Raw genomic sequence first — 21,106 nt, forward strand, 5'->3', positions numbered from 1 at the left:
AGGTGATACCTAAGAGAAAAGAAAATAAATGTTCACATAAAAACTTATGCACAAATGTTTATGACAGCATTATTCATACTAGCCAAAGGGTAAAAACAGCCCTAATGCCAATCACTGATGAACAGATAAACTGGAATTTTTTCTTCCAATGGAATATTACTTGGCCATAAAAAGGCGAAAACAATGATACATGCCACATGCCACAACATAGAAGAAACTTGAAAACATTTTGCTAAGTGAAAGAAGTCAGTCACAAAGAGCATATACTGTATGATTTCATTTGCATAAAATGTCTAGAAGAAGCAAAGACGTAGACACAGAAACTAGATCAGTAGTTGCTCAGGACCTGGGAGATAAGGCAGTGATCCCTAAAAGATATGTAGTTGCTTGTTGTAGTGATGAAAATGTTCTAAAGTCTTCTGTAGTGAGGTTGTGCATAACAGTGAATATACTAAAAGCCACTGAGTTGTGCACTTTAAACAGGTAGATTGTATGGCATATAAATTATATCTTAATAAAGTCATTTTAAAATAGCTATGCCTGATAAGAGACTCTAGGTTCTGTCTCCTGAATGTTTGGAGACAGAAGTTTCATGGTTCAGTGGAAAGAACAAGAGCTTTGGAACCAGTAACCTTGGTCAAATTGTTTAGACTTTTGGAGTCCTAGTCCCTTGTCTATAAACTGTAGTGAGAGAGCCCTATCATCAAGTTTTTATGATGTTTAGGAAGGTCCCTGGCCCCTCCAGTTCTGAATCTGGCAATTTTGAAGTTTGAGGCTTGAGTAAAGAAGTAAAAGGGTGACAGAGTTCCCTTGCATTAGAGTTATCTCCATGAGTGACCCTTCTCTCCTGCTTGGGTCAGAAGCTGGTCAGCCAAAGACTGGAAGGAGAGTTAGAGATTAGCTGTGGGTCCCCAGATAAGATGGACAGACGGAAGGTAGAAAACAAGGGGGATTTGTCTGAACTCAAACAACCTGCTGACCACAAACTGTTAGAATCTAGAACCAGGCTTATGGGAGAGCTGTGAGCCTGGCTTCTGCTACAAGTAAAATGTGGCTCCTTTTCAAGGGAGTGGGATGGGCTAGATCATCCTGATGTATTTTTTCCCGACTATGAAGTATCTGCCAAAAATGCAGCAATGCTTCTCTGAAAACAACTGGGGGATGGTAAAAAGGTAGAAAAAGGCTAAACAAGTAAAAAGCAAATAAAATAAAGCAACAAACAAATCTTAACTTGATAATGGTGGTACTTTCATACTAGGAAATAGTAACCACGGTGGTGAAATCCAGTTGATCATGTCATACATTGCAAATTTGCAAATTCACTAGGCTGGAACAAATGCTCTGCCTTCCTGTTTTAGCTCAAACTGTGTGACAAGTGTGCCTAAACAGGTGTGGCTGTTTAATGCCATGTCCTCTACACTGTTTTGCTTTTTGTTGATTTCTGTTTAAATGGCCCCCAAGTGTAGTGCTGATCTGCTGTCTAGTGTTTCTAAGCATAAGAAATTAGATGCCCCTTAACAGAGACTGTATATGTGTCAGATTATGTTCCTTCAGCTATATATTATAGGGCTTTGGTCATGAGTTCCATGTTAATGAATCAGCAACAGGTATCATTGAATGTCTTTAAATAGCATACCTGAAAAGTTCATGTTGCGCAGTTGGCAAAAATGTGACCAGAGGCTTGCAGAAGCCTTACATTTCTTCTAGAAGCAACAATTTGGTATTTGCTATTCAGTTGTTTGTGGTGTCTTTATAATTACTGAGAATAACAGGAATTGATTGTACATGCTATGTAATTTTCATACATTATCTCATTTTAATGCCCACAGGAGGGTGTCATCTTGTTTTACTGATGAGGAAAGTAGGGTTATCCATGTGTCACTTAGAGCTAGCACGTGGAAACGACAGGAGTTAGATCCATTTTTAACTCCCAGAGGAGGAAGGGAGCTCTCCAGCTTTTAAATGGGAATGCCAATTTTTAGGAAAAGATAATGGATCCTCATTAGGATTGGTAGAAGGCCCAAGGAGAGCTGATCTTAGTCAAGAGCAGTATATACCTGATAAAGGAGGAGGAAATAACTGAACATGACCCTCCAGGTGTAGTGGGCACTGGTCAGATGATAGCTAAGACAGTGGAAAGACTTCAGTTGGCAAAGAAGTGATGCACCCGAGTGGGAGGAATATTGGAGCCACTATATCAGGAAAGAAACAATGGAAAGGACAGTCAGCCTAGAAAAGACAGCATGGAGGAAAGCAGGAGGGATCTTTCAATATCTAAAGAGCTATCTTGTGGATGAAGAACTAGATGGAAAGCAGAACTAGATAGCAGGCCAGTAATTACAGGGGCAGATGTTGGCTCAATGTAAGAACATTTTGTGATATTCAGAACTTTCTTACAAGTCAAAATTAGAAATCAGTGGTCCATAGGCCATATTCAGCTGCAGACATTGGCTTGCAGTGTTTTTAAAAATGTATTTAAATGCCATTTGTGGGGAATGGGCTTTCTTGTCCACAGCCTGCTGCACCCTGTGCTTCTGACCCATGTGGTGTCCAATGTTAACTTGTCTTGCTCTTAAAGCATTGTTGCCAGATTTAGTGAATACAAATATAGAATACAGTTACACTTGAATTTCAGGCAAGTGACAATTTCTTAGTATGAATACGTCCTATGCAAATCCTGGGATAAACATTTATATTCCAATATTTGGTATTTATTAATGCTGCCCTGTATTTATCTGAAAGCTCTATCCTGGAGACTTTAAATGGGAGCCCTTGATGTTGTATTTTGAGTAAGTAGTCTCCATATTTAGGAACCGTTCAGGGCTTTCAGAGGAATGCTTGCAATGATATAAGGCTGAACTTGTTTAAGTATCCTGGCCCTATTTTCTTGACAAAGCCATTTCAGAATAATAAAATAATACAAGGTAGGAGTTAACTCAGAATAGTAACCTAGGTGCTGTTCTGGGTGTGGTTGACAGCTTCTTACTCTAACAGCATTATGTTCTACCAGAAGAGCTGGGATTGATTAACAGAGAAGAACAAACAATATTTTTTACCTCTACTATCAACTGCTAGTAAAATTCTTATGAAGTAAAAGTCCCCTGCCATGTCTGCAGCTGGGAGAATGATGGCAATCTCTTTTGAATCAGGGCATGAACCAAGTGACACATAACACCCCAGAATGATAATTCTGTTTTCATCTGTCAGAAGCCATCTTTTACTTCTCTGAGACTGTGGTTAGTCATCCTGACACTTGTTTTCCTGTCCTGCTGCCAGAATTGCTTTTCTGGCTGTTTTGAACAGACTGTGACCAACTCCCTGGGAACATGGCAAGAGTTGATATGAGAGAAGACTGACACTAGCTCCCTGTACCAGAGCCTCAGTTTCTTTGATGGAAAAGGAGTGGCAGGATCTCTGAGGTCACTTCCAGAAATTGTGCCTCTAAAAATGTGTCAGTAGTTTTAGGTCATCAGCTAGGTTTTCAGTATCCTATCTGGTCTCCAGAGAATTTAAGTTGTTTAGTGGGACTCAAGACAGCATTTGGTTTGGCTCTGTTATTTTGGAGGCAGGTTAACTTGGTGGTAGGATGATAAGGTCTAGAGCTGATGGTTGCAGTCAGCTCACCAGCCAGAGCTCTTTGTAGCTCAGCTAACAGCTTTTCTTTTTTTGCCTCAATTCATCGTGTCTCCCTTACTTTCTACCCACTTCTCTCGAAAGTCCTCCACTTAAAACACACAAAACAATAAAAAGCAGGGGAAGATAATAAAATGAATAAAACTATCTGGGGTAGGAGAGCTATGCAGTATACACTAAAGTATATACAAAAGGAGTTTGACAACTCTCATTTATCCTTTTGGTGAAAAGATCTAGAAGACATGGGCTTCACCTTCTCTTTTAAAGATAGCTACATTTAGCAAATCCCCAGGTTCACTAGAATAGACCCTAATACTCCTAGTGATTCTGTTTCCTATCATTCTCCTCTTCATCAAGATTAAATAGATAGAACCTCAGGGGTTACTCAAAGTAGGCAAAACTCCATTTCAATTATTGTAGCAGAGGAACAAATTGTTCAACATGTTCTTTCTTCTCACGGGAAACCAAAGTTAGGGCTGAGAAGTTACTGATGTTGAGAATCTCTGAATCTTAAACAAGGGGCTTCAGGTGATTTATGGCTCCACTATTTGCCAGTAGTCACCCTGCTTTTATGGATTGCTCTATTAGGTATCCTGTCTCCTCAACTGGACCTTCTGAGGGACTCTGTTCTTTTCACTTTTTAAAATTTTACTGTATGCATTCTGATCTTTAGCCATTAAGTGCTGAATGAATAAATAGGAAATAAAGAGAAAAACAAAACAATGGCATTGGAAACAGAAATATCCTGGGCAAAATCCTAGCTCTTGTGTTTTACCAGCTGGTAAACTTGGACAAGTTTTTAATATGTTTTTTAATTTCTTCAAGTCTCAGTTTCTTTATTAATAGAATGCAGATAAACCACTTCTTTTACTGGATGGGTTGTGAGGAATGGGATAATAATCCCAGCTATTATTATTGCACTTGTTGAATTAATGCAAAACACAAGCAAAAAGAGCCACTACATAGCAGTATGATTTTCTAACTTTTAATGCAGTCTCATTTTGTTTGACACAGAGATCTAAACTGATGATCTGATGGATGAGTTGCTTTGGTTGACCGCTCACTGTGGCAGGGCACTACAATGCTAGTTCCTAAAAGCATTTAAGAGGCATTATAGTCAGCAGTGGGATGCATGCCAATTGTTTTATTTATGATGCCTATTATGACCACGAGGCCAGCCAGTATTTGGCCCTCAGGAAGAAACCTATGGCCCCATCCACGTCATTACTCCATAATGCGGCGGAATGACTGGACAGCAGGAGAAGCTGCACCCCAATCGATGGGCTTCCGGTACTCCTTCTTGTCCAGGAGGTACTGTCTGCCACGGTAGTTGGGTAGCTCATAGAAAACCCAGACACCTTCCAGCACTTTACAGGAGTGGATCTCTCTCATGTGAAACTGCTCCATGATGGAAGGGCAGTCTTCAGTGGTTTCATACATCTGACCATTAAAATCCCCTTTCTCAAAGATCTGAATCTTATACTGGCCTCCACTAGACTGAAATAAAAAAAAAAAAAAGAAAGAAAGAAATGAATAGCCATTGTTATGGAAATCATCAGCAGGTTAGGAACTCAGAGAACAGCCTGTTTCAGAACCTAAATCCTCAGAACTCCCACCCTCCCTGAAGAAATGACTGAAACAGTTGACTTTTAATAAGAAAACATTTCTCCAAATACTCAAGAGGTAGTAAGTAATGGAAGTCATAAGTGTAATTCAGTTTTATGATGAACTGATCTAAGATTTATTTAAGATTCAGCAGCCAAGAGAAGCCAGCTGCCCATGGAAAGGTAGGAAGACTTTAAGAAAGAAGAAAATGGAGGAGAGGGAGAAAGTGAGCAAAAGCCACTCACCAGATGAATAGCTCTGCAGGAGCCCAGGCGGTCATTGAGGCCCATCCAACGCTGGTATTCAGGGTACTCTCCCTGAGGTAAGATGTACATGTGCCCAGCAAAGTTAGGTCTTTCATACACAGCCCAGGTGCCTCCTTCCACTCTGATTGAATTGCAGCGACTTAGGTATGCGTGGAAATCTGCACAGTCGCAATCACAGTCATAGTGGCGGCCTTGAAAATTTTTGTCTTCATAAAAAGTGATCTGAAGTACAGGACAAATAAATAGAAGAACTGAGGAGTTGGGTGGCTTTATTCATAGATAAAATAAAAATTAAAAAATCTTGCCCACTTTAAAAATTCCTTTCTTCTCAACTCAGAAGAGACAGTATACGTAGTTCTACTTTACCTCACAACATTTGGTTTCTGGCAAACAATCTTAGTTGTCAGCAATAGGAAGAAGTACTTTCTGAACACTTAAAAATGAAGCAAAAGACAAAAAGGCTCTAACATAAACCAGCAGTTTCACACTCAAGTTCATTGCTTCTTCATGTTCCCACAGCTTTCTGTACCTATTACATTATATTGTAAACTGTTCATTTCTATGTCTATCCTCCCACCCGACTCCTTCTAGATTTCATCCAAGGGCAAGAGCCAAGGTTATGGGCTCCCTGAACCCAGCACTTGCCAAGCATTCAAAAAATGTTTGATAAATATGACTAAGTTCCACATACAGAGATTCATGGTAGGTGATATGGAAGATGTACACAGAAACATAGATTAATAAAAACATAGATTAACTTTCAAGAGCTTCTTTTAAAAGACTATAGAGCAAACACTCATTAAAATATACTACATTATATCTTCTACATTAGTTTCTTGCCAATGTGGTAGCTGTAAAGTAACGAAATAACAAGGCAAGAGCATTCTTCGCTTCAAAGTCTTACCAAATTTCTTCCACAGCGTCTGGGGTCTCTCATAGCACTAAAACAAATGCAACCCTTGGAAACCAGAAATAAGAAGGCTCAGTTCTAGGGCAGCTTCACCATCAACATACATTAGTGCAAACATCTCTCTGGGCTTCAGCTTTCCATTTGTTAAATAATATGACTAGAGAGACTGGAAGTCCTGGCTATAAAACAACTCAGCATAGTTCTGGCTGAAATAGAAGACAGCTCCCAAGAACACTTAGGAATTTATCAAGTAATTTCTGAAAAACTCTATAAAAAACAAAAATGGACTGTTGCTTTTTTCCTTTTTGCTTAATAATTAATTCCAAATCTAAGATCAATATTAGGTTAGAATTTGGATTGAATGCATAAGTGTCATGATTTGAGTGGCTAATTTCTTGGAATTATGCTGCCACCTTGTGGCTAATTTGCTTTAATGAACCCAAAGGAGTAATTTTAGATAAACAGGGCCAGGTAGTCTTGAGTTCTTGAGCAGAGGATTGAAACTAGATGTTTTCCAGAAGCAAAGGAAGAGAGATAAGCCTGTTCAGCAGAATAAAGGAGGGGAATAACATGGCTTATTGTAGGGACAATAAGTAGTTAACTCTAGTGCATAGTGAATATATGGTTAAGAATCAGGGGGAAATGCCAGAGAAATGACACAAGAGCCAAGCTAGAATCAATACCCTTGAAACTCATGTGGAAGCTGAACATTAGTGGTTTGTGCCTGGAAATAGATGGTTGCTAGGGGCCAGGGGTGGAGGTGCAGAGATGATGAGGACCAAGTGCAATGCAACTGCAATGGGAAAACAATCAAAAGAAATTTAGGATTTGGTGAGCTATTAGGTGCAGAGAATGAATGAGAGGAAAAAAAAATGACTTGCAAAGGGCATAAAATATCCTTTTCCACCTGAGGTGTTTCTTTCTAGATAGAAACATACCCACCTTCTACTTTATCTTTCCCTACCTTTCCCATTTTTCTCAACTCCTGTAAATCCTGTTCTCTAAAAACTTCCTTTTCCCCTTCTCACCTACTAGAAGAATCATCTCCTTTCTCTTCTCACCCAATTTTTGTTTTTCTGCTCCTTTCTTCATTTTAGCATAGCAGACTAGAGATCGATGGTACCTGAGTTCATGGATGAAAAGAAAAAAATTCCAGCACCACTACTTACCAGTTCAGGAACCTGGGACAGGGCATTGAACCTTTTCCTAAACATCTTCATTTGCAAAACGAGGTAACAATTTATACTGCAGAGGGGTGTTCCGAGGGCCCAAAAGGATGTCTACAAAGCACTTGGTTTAATACTTGATTTCTAATTGCCAATAAACTTTTGCTACAGTTGTTACAAAGAAGGGACTTGCCTAAGGTCACTAGCTAGTTACAAGACAGCTGCATCAAGTTCAGTAATGCACGGTTCATTTTATTTTCCTCTACTGTCTCCCTGCTTGCACAGCTCTGTTCAATAAGGCAGTGCTACCCTTTGATGCTGAACAGAACTGATCCTGAGCCTGTGAGGCTTTTCCTACTACCTGTGGAAAGATCTTTAAGAAATCAAATAACTTCTCAAGGAATGGATAGGTTCTAAACTCCCTAATCCATAAACTCAATTCACTTTGTTTTGGACTAATTATTTACCCAAACAGATGCTTTGTAAGGGATATGGTAATGGGAATAAAATTATCATCTATTTTACCTTTTTTCTCATACTAACTGCCCTGTGCACATTTGTCTGATACTAATACCTGAGAAGTAGAAATATACATGACATTCTATAAGGTCACCATGCTGTTCATCATCCTAACTGACCAGTCAACTGTCCCAAGGCCAAAAGTACTCATCATATTGTCATAGAATCAATACTGTGGTCCAGGACCAAGGTCTTCAGAGTCAGAGCATGTTAATACCTGGCTATATTCAATTTTTAGTTGTAAAAGAAACATGAAATTTACTTGTTCTACTGTTAGCTGAGGTTTTGACTGTTGGGCAAAAAGTTTTATGGAAAACTAAGAGATGTGCAGAAAATTTTCCTAAAAAGTACCACAAAGTTGGGCTGGGGATGTGGCTCAAGCTGTAGCGTGCTTGCCTGGCATGCATGCGGCCCGGGTTCAATTCTCAGCACCACATACAAAGAAAGATGTTGTGTCCACTGAAAATTAAAAAAATAAAATAAAAATAAAAATTCTCTCTCTCAAAAAAAAAAAAGTACCACAAAGTTTCTATCATTTTCAAAATTTCTGTTGAAAAGCAGCTTACCAATCCAACACAAAAGGAAAAATGTCTTTAGTATCTGAGAGAGAAAACATGCTTAATATAATCTGTTCTTTTTGCTGAGGCCATAATTCCTTGAATAAACTGCTGGCAAAAGAGTGGGAAAGAGAGAAGCAATGAAAAACAGTAAGAAATTATTTACTATCTCCCTTGGACTAGCAAGCAAAAGTTATTTTAATAAATGAACAACCCAGCTATAAGAAATAAGAGATCATATTATTACTACTCTGGAAATCTTTGAAATTCCAGAAAGAAGGGGATGTTTTCATCTGTTTAGGTTGGTTATGTAACAGCCATGGTACATGGAAATCTCTCTAAGGATTTCAAATTCTTTGTTAGTAGGATGTGCATGGCACATTTTCAAGAACCTCAGAGCACTAAAGACTTCTGTTTTTCCCCAAACCTTCGCAAGATAAGCATTGATTTTTAGCTCTATTTGCCAACTGGCAAAAAAAAAAAAAAAAAAAAAAAAGACACTAACCAGTTATGGATCAAGTACTTCCTAATGATACACTGGGAAGTATACAATATTGCCTCTGTAGTTTTCTTGCCAAAAATGTTGTCTGAATCCACACATGAGAAAATAATCAGACAAAAATCAAGATGCAGGACTTTTTCTATAAGATACATGGCTTAGATTTGAAGTGTTAATGTCTCAAAAACAACAACAAACGTAGAGGGACTGTAATAGATTAAATAGGTTAAAGAAAAAAAAGGAGAGACACGACAAACCAAATATGACCTCAAACGCAAAATATGACCTCTATATCCAATGTCACACATTTCTGGTGGCAATGGGGGGAATTTGAACAAGGTCTGAATATTATATACACACACACACACACACACACACACACACACACACATATAGCATTCTTATATGCAGAAATATATGTATAAATATAATACAAGGTATATTTATGATGAATTTTGGGGACATGATGATGTTTACACAGGGATAGCCTTTGGTTTTAGGAGATATAGAAGGCAAAAGATACTTTAAGGTGAAAGGATAAAGAAGTTTGCTCCTTATTTTCAAATGGCTTAATTAAAAAAGAACAATAAAATGTGATAAAATGTTAATTGGAGAATTCAAGGGAAGGACATACAAGTATTCACTGAACATCTCTTGTTCTTTCAAATTCAATAAATTTGAAAATTTTTCAAGCAAAATGTTGGAGGAAAAAAATCAGGTATGAGACAATGGCTTTGCCTTAGACTCATTAGTGAGTAGAAGAACTAAAGAGAATGTCATTCCCAAAATGTTGCCTAAGAGATCACTTCCTAGCCCAGCAACTGTGAATCAAATATTTTAAAAGCAGTTTTCCTAATGTAAGTGAACATTTTATTTGGTGAAAGGGTGAGAATAACTGCTTGAATGAAGGAAATACCAAAGATTATTTCACTTGACCTTGGGCTTTTGGAACATTAAGAGTTGAGGCTAAATTTAATAAAACAAATTTTAATTGACTAAGTTTCCTACGCCACATAATTCTCATCAGCATGTTCTGTTTCTGTGGCACCTCACAGAATTTAGTTGCTAGAAGGCAGAAATCATGATATTTACATGTTATTTATCTGTACAGTATTCACACAGCAATATATATATACATATATATATGTATATATATACACATAGATAGATAGATAGATAAACCCTTAAGAAAGTATTTGGTAATTCTGTTAGAGTAGAAAAATATAATAAGCTTTTCTTAATTTTCTCTCCCAGTACTAGTCCTTTAACCATTCTTATACTCACCTCTAGGCAAAAAAGCAAAAGCTCTTCTCCACGTTCCTTTCAGTGTATCATTACGTTTAAAGCGGGTAGGCTAAAAATCAGTATGACTTTTTTACTTACCTTGGTTCCAGTTTTAGACATTTTTAGTGCATAGGTTGATTTCCCCAGTGCTGAAAGAAACCCAGGAAAGCTACAGAGAGTTAGAAGCCCAGAGACATTTATACTGGGCTGGTTTCAAATCAAACATCTGCTTAGTCATGAGAATAGGTTCCAAAAATTGAGTCAGTCATTTAGAGTCTATTGATGGTTTCTAGAAAAACAACTGGGATTATAAAATAAAGGAAAGCTTCAGTACCCCCTTTAATGCTTACCCAGCCCTGTTGCATTATAGACTTTGCTGAGTCAAGACACCAAAACCAAGCCAAAGTTTTAAATATTAAAAACAAAAAAGTCTCTCTTCCCTGGACAATTTACTTTTTTCAGCAAGCAACCTCTTTGAAATTCTTCTTTTTTTCCTCAACAAAGCTTGTAGAAGGCTGAGTCTAAACACCATTCTCTATTTTTGGATAAAAATGACACATTTTTGAAGGCAATAAAACTTACATGACAACTAAAAGCAATGCATGGCCTTGTGTTTGGAAAACAGTCACTACAAAGAACATTCTTGGGGCATTTATAAAAATTTTAATATGATCTGATATTAGAAATTCTATCGTACCAATATTTAACTTTTTAAATTGTTGGTATGACTAAGTAAGAAATTCATGCTGATATATTTGGGAGTGAAGGTCTAAGATGCCTATAACCTACTCACAAATTAAGCCAGTAAAACAATACTGTGTAGAGGGTGGTCAAGTGAATGTAGCAAAATGTTAACAATTTGTGAACCTACATAGCATATATGGGAGATCATGAATCTGTTCTTGCAATTGTTCTTTAACTTTGAAACACAAATTGGAAAGAGTTCTAATTCATAAGAAGCATGACACACTATACAGAAAGACAGGAAGCTACTGTGGAATTCTGGAACTTGCCACCTGCTAGTTAGTCTTTCTTTGCCTATGAGATCATTTTTGAACCTGTTCAGAGAACATTCTTTTGGCCCTGAACACATCTCTGACTTTAGGCTGAGAGCACATCTTATGTAAACTCAAATAAATAATGTATCATCCCTTCTCCATTTTAATTTTTCTGATCTAGAATATATCTTCTCAAAAGTCCAACTTCCCCATCTCTCTACTAACAAATGAATATTTTTGTAATGGGATACCCATAAGATATATTATGATCAAATTAGAAAAATAAAAAATGCTTAATATAAAAACTACTGAGAAACAAAATTAAGTTATATGCTTAGTTTTCTGAATTTTATAAATTATAAGGAAATATCTGATTAATATCATTAATGTCATTAACAATTTCCCAAACACCCTTTATTATTCCAATATTTATTTATTTGATAATGCTCTGCTTGCTTGAATTTCATCTTAAAACAAAAACTCTGAAAACTTCAATTAGAATTAACAACATTGTGAAGGTTAATTTTCACATCACAAATAAAAGTAGCCCTTTTTAAATACAATTACTAATTGAATTGCCAATGAGCATATGAAATATGAATAATTCATTTTATCAACTGAAAATTGTTTTGTTTTTTCTTGAGAAACAAAGCTTACCCAATCAACTGTAAATTGTACTTCCATATGTCACAGAATGATAATGAAAACCTTTTCTAAAATCAAAAGTAAAGCCTTGAAGCTGTGGATATAACTCAGAAGAGTGCTTGCCTAGCACAAAGCCATGGGTTCAATCCCCAGCACCACACAAACAAAAATAAAGCTTTGCCTTTTTAACAAAAGGAGAAAATTACTTTTTAGCTTGTTGAATTGAGAATTTGAAGCAGAAAATTAAAAAAAAGATTTTTACACAAGTTCATTAAGTTTCATACTTTAAAGATTAAAATATCTTTGTACAAAACTATTTCTATTTTATTTATACACCAACCAATCATACTTTTATTCCAATTATTTTTTAAAAGCAATAGCAACCATCTTTTAAATAGTTACAAAGAACTATAAAAAATCTCTTAACTCTAGAAAGGATCAAACCCTTTCATGATACAAATTAAAAAATGAAATCACTTGCAAATCTATGATCACTTAAATATTCATACACACACACACACAAAATGGGACTGCCTTCATTAACATGTTGGCATCACAAACATGAGTCTTCTAATGCTCTATAAACAATATGCTTACATGAAAGTCAGAAGTTTAGCTAAGATTCAGCCTAAATAGTAATAATTGAGTATGAATGGAAGTCAAGGAAAGGTCTTAAATAAAGGGCCAAAAAAAAAAAAAAATCCTCAAAGTCTCTTAAGCAGCAATGAAGCTATCCCAATTTTGTATTAAGATGGGAACCATTCTTCATTCATCCTTATGTTTCCAGGGCCCTGAAGATAACAAAAGAAAAATTCATATTAATTATTTTTTTTGCCTTCATGCAAATAAGAAAACCCTTATTTACAAAATCACATAAATTATGGAGATCAGATAATTTAGAGTGATAAAACAGAGTTTATAAGGTTAACCATATTCCTTTTTTGTGTCACATTAGTTCATAATATCTCCTATGTGTAATTCTACAAAAACCTGGCAGATCATGAGATAGGTTTAAGCTAAAATTTTTACCCTGTTATAGTTTCAATTTCTTTTGCAAAATCTCCTAATTCTTAATCTCAGCATTATTAACTAAAAATATGAAGACTTTTTCTTTAAAAATGTAATATGCAACTTAAAAATGTAAATACCACATAAAGTAAATAACAAAGTATATCTTTCATAGCTTTGAAAAATTGCCATTCCTTAAAAAATTAAGTATAATATATCCTTGCAATTCCTTTCCTAGGTATTTGCCCATGTGATATCAGACCAGAAACTAGGTAACTCCTAGAAAACATAGGGTCAATACTCCAACATATAGGTATAGGCATCAACTTTCTCAATAGGACCTCTAAAGGTCAGGAAATAATGCCAAGAGATAATAAATGGGATGGCATCAAAGCTTCTGAACAGCAAAGGAAACAATCAAGAATGTAGACAACTTATAGAATGAGAGAAAACCTTTGCTAGCTCCTCTTTAATAAGAGGATTAATATCCAGAATATATACAAAAACTCAAATTTAATACTGAAAAGCAAAAAAAAAAACACTAAAAAACAATAACCCAATTAATAAATGGACAAATGAATAAGCAGCATAACAGACACTTCTCAAAAGAGAAAATTCAGGGCTGGAGTAGTAGCTAAGATTCAGCCTAAATAGTAATAATTGAGTATGAATGGAAGTCAAGGAAAGGTCTTTACTTTAAGACCTTTCCTTAGTGGTAGAGCACTTGCCTTGCAAGTGTGAGGCACTGGGTTCGATCCTAGCACCACATAAAAACAAACAAAAGGCATTGAGTCAACTAAAAAGAATTTTTTAAAAATACAAATGGCCAACAAATATATGAAATAATGTTCAACATCATTAGCAATTAGGGAAATGCATATCAACACTACCCTGAGATTTCATTTCACTTCAGTCCGAATGGCAACCATCAAGAATACAAACAATAAAAAATGCTGGAGAGGATATAGAGTAAAAGGAACATTCTTACACTGTTGGTGGGATTGTAAATTAGTACAATGGAGGTTCCTTCCTCAAAAGACTAGGAATGGGCCAGGCATGGTAGTGCTTAGGAGGCTCAGGCAGGAGGACTACAAGTTCAAAGCCAGCCTCTTCAAATTTGCAAGGTCCTAAGCAACTTAGCAGAACACCCTGTTTCAAAATTAAAAAAAAAAAAAAAAAGGCTGGAATGTGGCTCAGGTGGCTAAGCATCCTTGGGTTCCAAACCCAGTACTAAAAAACAAAATAAAACCAAAAAAACAAAGACCAAAGAAAGACAAAGAATGGAACCACCACATAATCCAGCTATACTACTCCTGAAGAATTAAAATCATCATGCTCTAGTGATATACGCATACCATATATAGCAGCACAATTGTTTATAGCAGCACAATTCACAATAGCCAAACTATGGAACTTACATGTCCATCAATGGATGGATAAGGAAAAATACACACAATGAAGTTTTATTTGGCCATAAAGAAGAATGAGATCGTCATTTGCAGGAAAATGAATAGAACTTCAGAACATTGTTAAGTGAAATAAGCCAAATATAGAAGGCCACATGTTTTATCTCATGTGGAAGCTTAGAAAAGAAAAAAGATAGTTGAGGATGGAATCTCCTGAAAATCAAAGGGAGATCAGTAGAGGAAAACGACCACGGGATAGGAGATGGGGAGGAAAAGAGAAATACTGGAGAATGATATTGACAAAATTATATTGTTATATTGTGTGCATGCATGAATATGTAACAACAAATCCCTCCATTACTTACAACTGTAGTTCACAAATAAAGATATATAGAAATAAACATGTCTCTACAAACACTTACATACGAATGTACATGACAGCATTGTTCACAAAAATACCAATATGCTGCGCCCCTCCCCTGACTCAGGCAATGGCAAGGCCCTACTGAGGTGGATGGCGCAAGGCGTCCATCCTCTGGAGGAGCGCAGTATGTTTCTGGGAATGGGCTGATTTGTTTTTGTATTCCTTTAATAAGTATAGTTTTGATTTCTCATATGACCATTAAGTATAAAGGAAAAATCATGACTTTCCCAATTAATGTAACTACTTCTAAAGCATAGATCTGTTTGCTCTAAATGCAATGATTCAGCTGTGGAGTGTGAATTGTTAATGTCTAAAGAAAAACTCCCTGTATTCCTGTCAAGGAAGTTTTTGAGAAATTAAATTAAAATCTAGAGAAGAAAAATTAATGTTAAAAAGATAGATTAGTGCTTAGTACTGGGCAACTTGTTCTTGTTCCTGTGCACAATGGTTTGTGCTCTTACTTTTGTTTGATTAAAAGTAATAACAAGTCAACCCCTTGCCGTAACTATGGCACCGGTTCCAGTCAGTAAGTCAAGAAAGAATAGTCAAGGTATAGGCCAATAGTTTGGGACATTTGTAACCATTATTAAAAGTTAACTAAGCAGAAACTGCTCAAAGCAAAACTCGAACTGAAAGTACAAATGCTTGCTTATGCATAAGCCAAGATACATTCTTCTATTCTAATTGTAGCTACGTAATATTTTGTTTTGTTTGAATAATGATTCCTGTTTTGTAACCACAAAGTACTGTAAACCTGCCAAAATGAAAAGTATATATGATCAACTTCACAAGTAGAGATTGGGATCAACACCTTCACTTTGGTGTCTGTGTTGTTTCTCCACCCCCTCTTTCGCTGACTCCTCACCATCCGTTCGTCTCCTGAGACCCCCTGTTGGAGCTGGTCTCCGACACCAATAACCCAAATGTTCATCAACTGATGATTGATAAACAAAGTGGTAGATCCACACAATGAAATAACATCCATCCATAAAAAGGAACAAAGTTTTAATACATGCTACAACATGTATGGGCCTTGAAAACATTATGCTAAGTAAAAGAAGACAGACATATTATGAGATTCCACTTTTATGAAATGTCCAGAATAGACAAAGTAGATGACTAGTTGCCAGAGGAATAAGAATAGATATACAGGGTTGGAGGAATGGGGAGTGACTGCGAATGTGTCTGGGCTTATTTTAGAGGTTATGAAAATATTTTGAATTTCTAAATGGTGAATTCAGCACAAAATTGTGAATACACCAAAAGCCACTAAATTCATTATTTTAAAACAGTGAATTTTTTATGTAAATTACATCTCAGTAAAAAAAGTTTTTCCTATCCTAGACACCCAGTCTTATTCCTGAAAAAACAAATACTGTTTATGACTTCTGTACATCCTTTCAGAAAAATTCTAGGCATATAATAAGCAGGAGACATTTTAATTTTCCCCCTGAGTTTAAAGATCATTCAGTATCCACATAATTATATTTCATTCTTTTTAAAGATGCATTCATACTACAGATGAATCAGTCAATAGGCATCAGCTCTCTTCTGAGAAACATTTGGGCTATTTCCAGGTTACAGCTATTTCAAACAATGCTGCAATGAATATATTTCTAAAAAAGACCTTTATAGCCTAACAATATTCAGTTATGGGAGAAATAAATTCAAGACATCTACTGTACAACACTGTAACTACTGTATTGTTGAGAATGCTAAAGGGTAGATTCTCTAAGTTTTCTCACTATAAAAGTAACAACTTATGTGAGGCAATATGTATGTTAATTAGATTTATTTAGCAATTCCAATGTGTATTTATTCCAAAACATCGTATTTTACCAGATAAATACAATTTTGTCGATTTAAAAAAGTACATAAAATAAAAATTTAGCAGAGCTTTACACACACACAACACGTATATATTAGTATTCCAAGAAGTGAAATCACCAAATCAAAGAATATTTGTAATTTTGATTTTGATTTTTGTCAAACTGTCAAGCAAAGTGCCAAGACTCAAAAAGTTTCAAACTTTGGCACTGGGTTTCTGGTTTTCTTTTTTTGGCATTAAAAAAGAAAACAATTGGTTCTAATTAGTCCAGTTTTCAACATTTACACATGGTAAAGTCTATGTAAATATTCCAAAATCTAAAATCTGAAATGTGTCTGGTCCTAAACATTTCAGAATAAGGGATATTTAACCTATATACTACAGTTAGTTTTAAATGAGTATCCTTGTCTCTGTATTTTTCTATGAGCCATCTGTTCATGCTCTTTGTCTGTTTTCCTTATTGTTAGCCTTTAAAAATACTTTAGAGTAACGAAGTAAACTAATTTCTATCTAGAAAAACACCATATATTTGGATGAAATAACTTCCAGCAAATTTGTCTGTAACCAAGTTCTCTTCTGTCATCTATAATATTCTAGTGTTTAGTAATCAAACTTTCATATGGATTATTACCTCTCATGTGTCATTAACAAAGACTGACTAATTTATTAATTGATTTGTGGGAGAGAGGTGAGAAAGCAGAGAGAAGAAAGGAAAGAATCAAACTTAAAACTATGTATGAATGAAAGTAGAATCTTTGGACAGTGTTAATTACAGTGCCAAGTAATTGTGCCAAGCAAAAAAGACAAAATTGTTTATTTGCCTAAAATTCTAAAGGTTCCACCTTAATATTTTGGTTTTTCTCACTATAAAATATTGCAAATATGTAAAGGTCTATGTTGCTGTTGGGAGTGCTGGGGAAAAATTTGGCAAGGGTTAGTAACATAATATTTTGTGTATTTTTTATATACTTGAAAGATTTCCCGCAAATGAATTTGTTTTAAGCAGCCTGCATTATAAATGCCTACCAGTGACTGGATGTAGGAGCTTATCCTGCTGCTTGTTTGGAGCCTGCTGCAGGGGGTACAAGGCTGTCCAGCTGTTGGCGATGTCCTGTATTAATCAACCACTCATAAAACTTATTCTCCACAAGTACCTGGAACTGCTTCCTTTGATCCCTAAAATTGTATTTGAGAGCAAAAATAATGTTAGAACACTAATTCACATAATTTTACTCCAAGTGATAGCAATTTTAATGGGAGCATGTTAAATGAATATCTCAAGTTATCTCACTCTGTTCACAGTACATTAGATCACCATCACTAGTTGGGGGGATTGGTCAGATACAATTTCATCTTTGTCATGACTTATTCCCTATCAGATGTTCATTAAGGGCCAAGTTAATGCTGGGCAGTGTTTCAACTGATGTGAACAAACCTATAAATAAAAGGGAAGAGGTAAGTCCTATTTGGGCAGCCTGATGGTGAATGACTCCAGAGGGCACCATGCACATTGTGTCTGTATGATCTATGTCTTACAGACTGTATATTCTAGTAGAGAAGACAGATAAGAAGCAAAATAAATGTTATGATATAACATAACTGAAGTACTGGTAATTTCTACCCTAATAGTAGGAAGGAAATAATCTCAAAATGAAAGACAGTATTTTACATTGAGTAAATTGAGCTCTTTAAAAAAACACTGTACTTATTTTTTTTACATTTTACCATTAGGAAAAACTTTGATAAAAACAGGCATTGAGTGCCTCAGAGACAAATAGAGCAAAGAAAGAGAACAGAGAGTACTGGGAATACTATTTTTCAAAAAGGACAGAAGAGGCCTCTTGAAGATGATACTGGAAGAGAGGTCTGAATGAAGTTATGGAAGAAGCACAATGATTACCTGGAAAGGACTGCCAGGCAGAAGAAACAGAAATGACAAAGGCTCTAAAGTAAGACCAAATTTAACATGTTCAAGATAAAAGAAGCCGGGAGGCAGTTTAACACTATCAGTTAGGCCGTGGTGCGGCTAAGATCTGGCCTAGCTGTGATGTTTTTCTGTTGATCTCAAAACAATTCCACAGAACACCAACAGAAGACAAGGCCACCTGGGATGATGAAAGACCAAACAAGTACAAGAATACTCCATAATCATATCTCATTTCAGAGGAAAATATAAATGTTGTGATCCAAACCACAAAAAATACCAAACACCACCCTTTCCTGGGTAATTTTGACTGCTGCTTCTTTATAATTAAACTCAGTTCTACTTCATTGTTCCCCCACCTAGAGATAAAAATTATTAAGCTATTGATCACAGAAATACTTTCACTTTCAGATGGCATCTAATTCCTATTTCCTAAAACTCTCTTCCCCCAAATCACCTAACACAAACCAAAATCCAATCATACGTTCTTTTTAATACCTTCTTACTGAGATGACAGTTTTCTTCCTCCTTGGACTGCTTCTACAAGCCATCCTAGATCTACATACACATTTGTTTCTGCTGGTCTTTGGCAAGAGAGCAATAACTAAATAATAGCAAGAAGACTTTCATAAGGTGAGAGGGAGTGAAGGAGGCAAAGAATGGCAGAAAATGAGGCAAAGAGGGTACAGACTTCAGATTGTATTCCAAGTAGAGTGGATTATACATAATATATACAATAATTACAGCTGTCTAATACAATAAGCATATAATAAAAAATAAAATATTTAGGGTAATTTCTACCCTACTAGTGGGAAGGAAATAATCCCAAAATAGTATATTAAAAAAGATAGTATTTTACACTGAGTAAATTAAGCTCTCTAAAAACATTGTACTTATTTTTTACATTTTATCATTAGGAAAAACTTTGATAAAAACAGGATCAGCATTAGATAGACACACCACAGACTAAATAAGTCTGTGGTGTGGTGGAGCCAGAGAAATCTGTATTTTTAACACTCCTTAGAGAATTTTGATGTATATCCAAATTTGAGAACCATTAGTATAACAACTAAAACTAATCCACTTAAGTATTCAATTATGTGGCATATTTTACATTTCTTTAATTCATATAAATATCTGTCAACTAAACTTACCTTAAAAAAAAAAAAGGAGTCTAACACTTGAACATCTGTTCCTTCCCATCCCAACAATGTTTAAAATACTGACCTGAAATGCAAGTCTTAACAAAAGGCACATTATATTTACTAATTACTTTAGTTCAGCTATAAGTAGGTGCAGATTAATTTTTCCCACATGGGGTTTCAAAGAAAATACAATTACTCCTAGAAAACACTTACTTTGTTAAACGAGCCTCCTTCACAGTTTTTTGCCAGATCTGTATTTTCTGTTCTCTTTGACTCAGTGCTTTCTGATAAGCAGACGGAAGACCCCCAGGTATCTCTGTTGTGTCCCCTTCCATTTCGAAGGGAATAATAAATATATAGAATTCAGAAGGTGGTAAGAGCTGGAACACACTTGTGTCGCTGTTCTCTCTACATACAACCATTGGATTATTCCAATAATTAGGCACCGTAGCAAGGCCTGTCCTGGCCATATGGTCCTCTAGCATTGGATAGTGGGTATGAAAAGGGGCAAAAGTTACTCTCTGGTTCCCAGAGAGAATAAGTGGGCGCGTAGGGGTCAAAATGTGAAAGATGCAACCTGTTGTTGAGGAGATGGACAAACGATGGCAAACAGCAATGACTTTGACGTTGTCACAACTGTGGAGATGAAGAGCAGTCTCTATGGGGCCCAAGACAAAGGTGCTATTCCTGCACTTCTCAATTGTTACAGATCTGAAAAAATAAAGAAATGAGGTAAATTCCTCTGAATAAGATACAAAAGTTGCCTAAAATAATAGTATCTGAAGAAAAAAAATCTATCCTAGTCCAAAGAACATGGCAAAATGTCAGAACACTAAGATTGTGCTTACCGTAAAGGAGAGAGAAGATATATAAAAGATTCATTGCAGCGATGAATCTTGACATGCGCCCCCACCAGAGTATCTGAGCTCTTGGCCAATGTCTGCTTGTAAACCTGGCTCATCACTACCAGGCGATGCATTCTAGGGGCCATGTGAGTATTACAAGCAATCTTAGCTCTTTTGGTCGTACCTTCAACTATTTAAGAAAACAAATAAATGAGACAGTTTCAAACCAAGGGGAAAAAACCAACTATATGAGGTTAGACTAGGCTATATCCTAAGATACATGTGGGGGAAAAATATAAGAGCTGGGCATTGGCTAAAGAGGTATTTGCTATATTAATCTCTATTCTTTTCTGTGTATTTGTAATCTTTCATAATTTGTTACCAAAAATTTAAAACCTATAAACCACTCAAAAAATGCCAAAAGATTTAAAACTTTTTTCATGT

General features: G+C 35.9%; 2 protein-coding genes across 7 annotated transcripts in view; both read right to left on the bottom strand.

Annotated features, from left to right (window-relative positions):
- Positions 1 to 4,602: 4,602 nt before the first annotated feature.
- Crygs (crystallin gamma S) lies at positions 4,603 to 11,716 on the bottom strand. The gene is made up of 3 exons (XM_013361063.4): positions 10,539 to 11,716; positions 5,484 to 5,726; positions 4,603 to 5,130 (listed from the first exon to the last, which is right to left on the bottom strand). The coding sequence occupies exons 1-3, from the start codon at positions 10,557 to 10,559 to the stop codon at positions 4,858 to 4,860; spliced, it is 537 nt and encodes a 178-aa protein (XP_013216517.2). The 5' UTR covers positions 10,560 to 11,716; the 3' UTR covers positions 4,603 to 4,857.
- A 134-nt stretch (positions 11,717 to 11,850) lies between these two features.
- Tbccd1 (TBCC domain containing 1) overlaps positions 11,851 to 21,106 on the bottom strand; it is a 29,363-nt gene continuing 20,107 nt past the window's right edge. For 5 of the 6 annotated variants that reach the window (XM_078043821.1, XM_005331007.5, XM_021730325.3 and 2 more), the window contains 4 exons: positions 20,666 to 20,852; positions 20,031 to 20,528; positions 17,775 to 17,924; positions 11,851 to 12,873 (listed from right to left, as the gene is read on the bottom strand). In XM_078043821.1, coding sequence (XP_077899947.1) covers positions 17,795 to 17,924; positions 20,031 to 20,528; positions 20,666 to 20,852 — 815 coding nt within the window. In that variant the 3' untranslated portion in view covers positions 11,851 to 12,873; positions 17,775 to 17,794. The remainder of the gene's footprint in view (positions 12,874 to 17,774; positions 17,925 to 20,030; positions 20,529 to 20,665; positions 20,853 to 21,106) is intronic. The other variant, XM_040270164.2, reaches the window with a different exon arrangement.

This window comes from Ictidomys tridecemlineatus, chromosome 3 (genome assembly GCF_052094955.1).
Source record: "Ictidomys tridecemlineatus isolate mIctTri1 chromosome 3, mIctTri1.hap1, whole genome shotgun sequence".
Taxonomy (NCBI): domain Eukaryota; kingdom Metazoa; phylum Chordata; class Mammalia; order Rodentia; family Sciuridae; genus Ictidomys; species Ictidomys tridecemlineatus.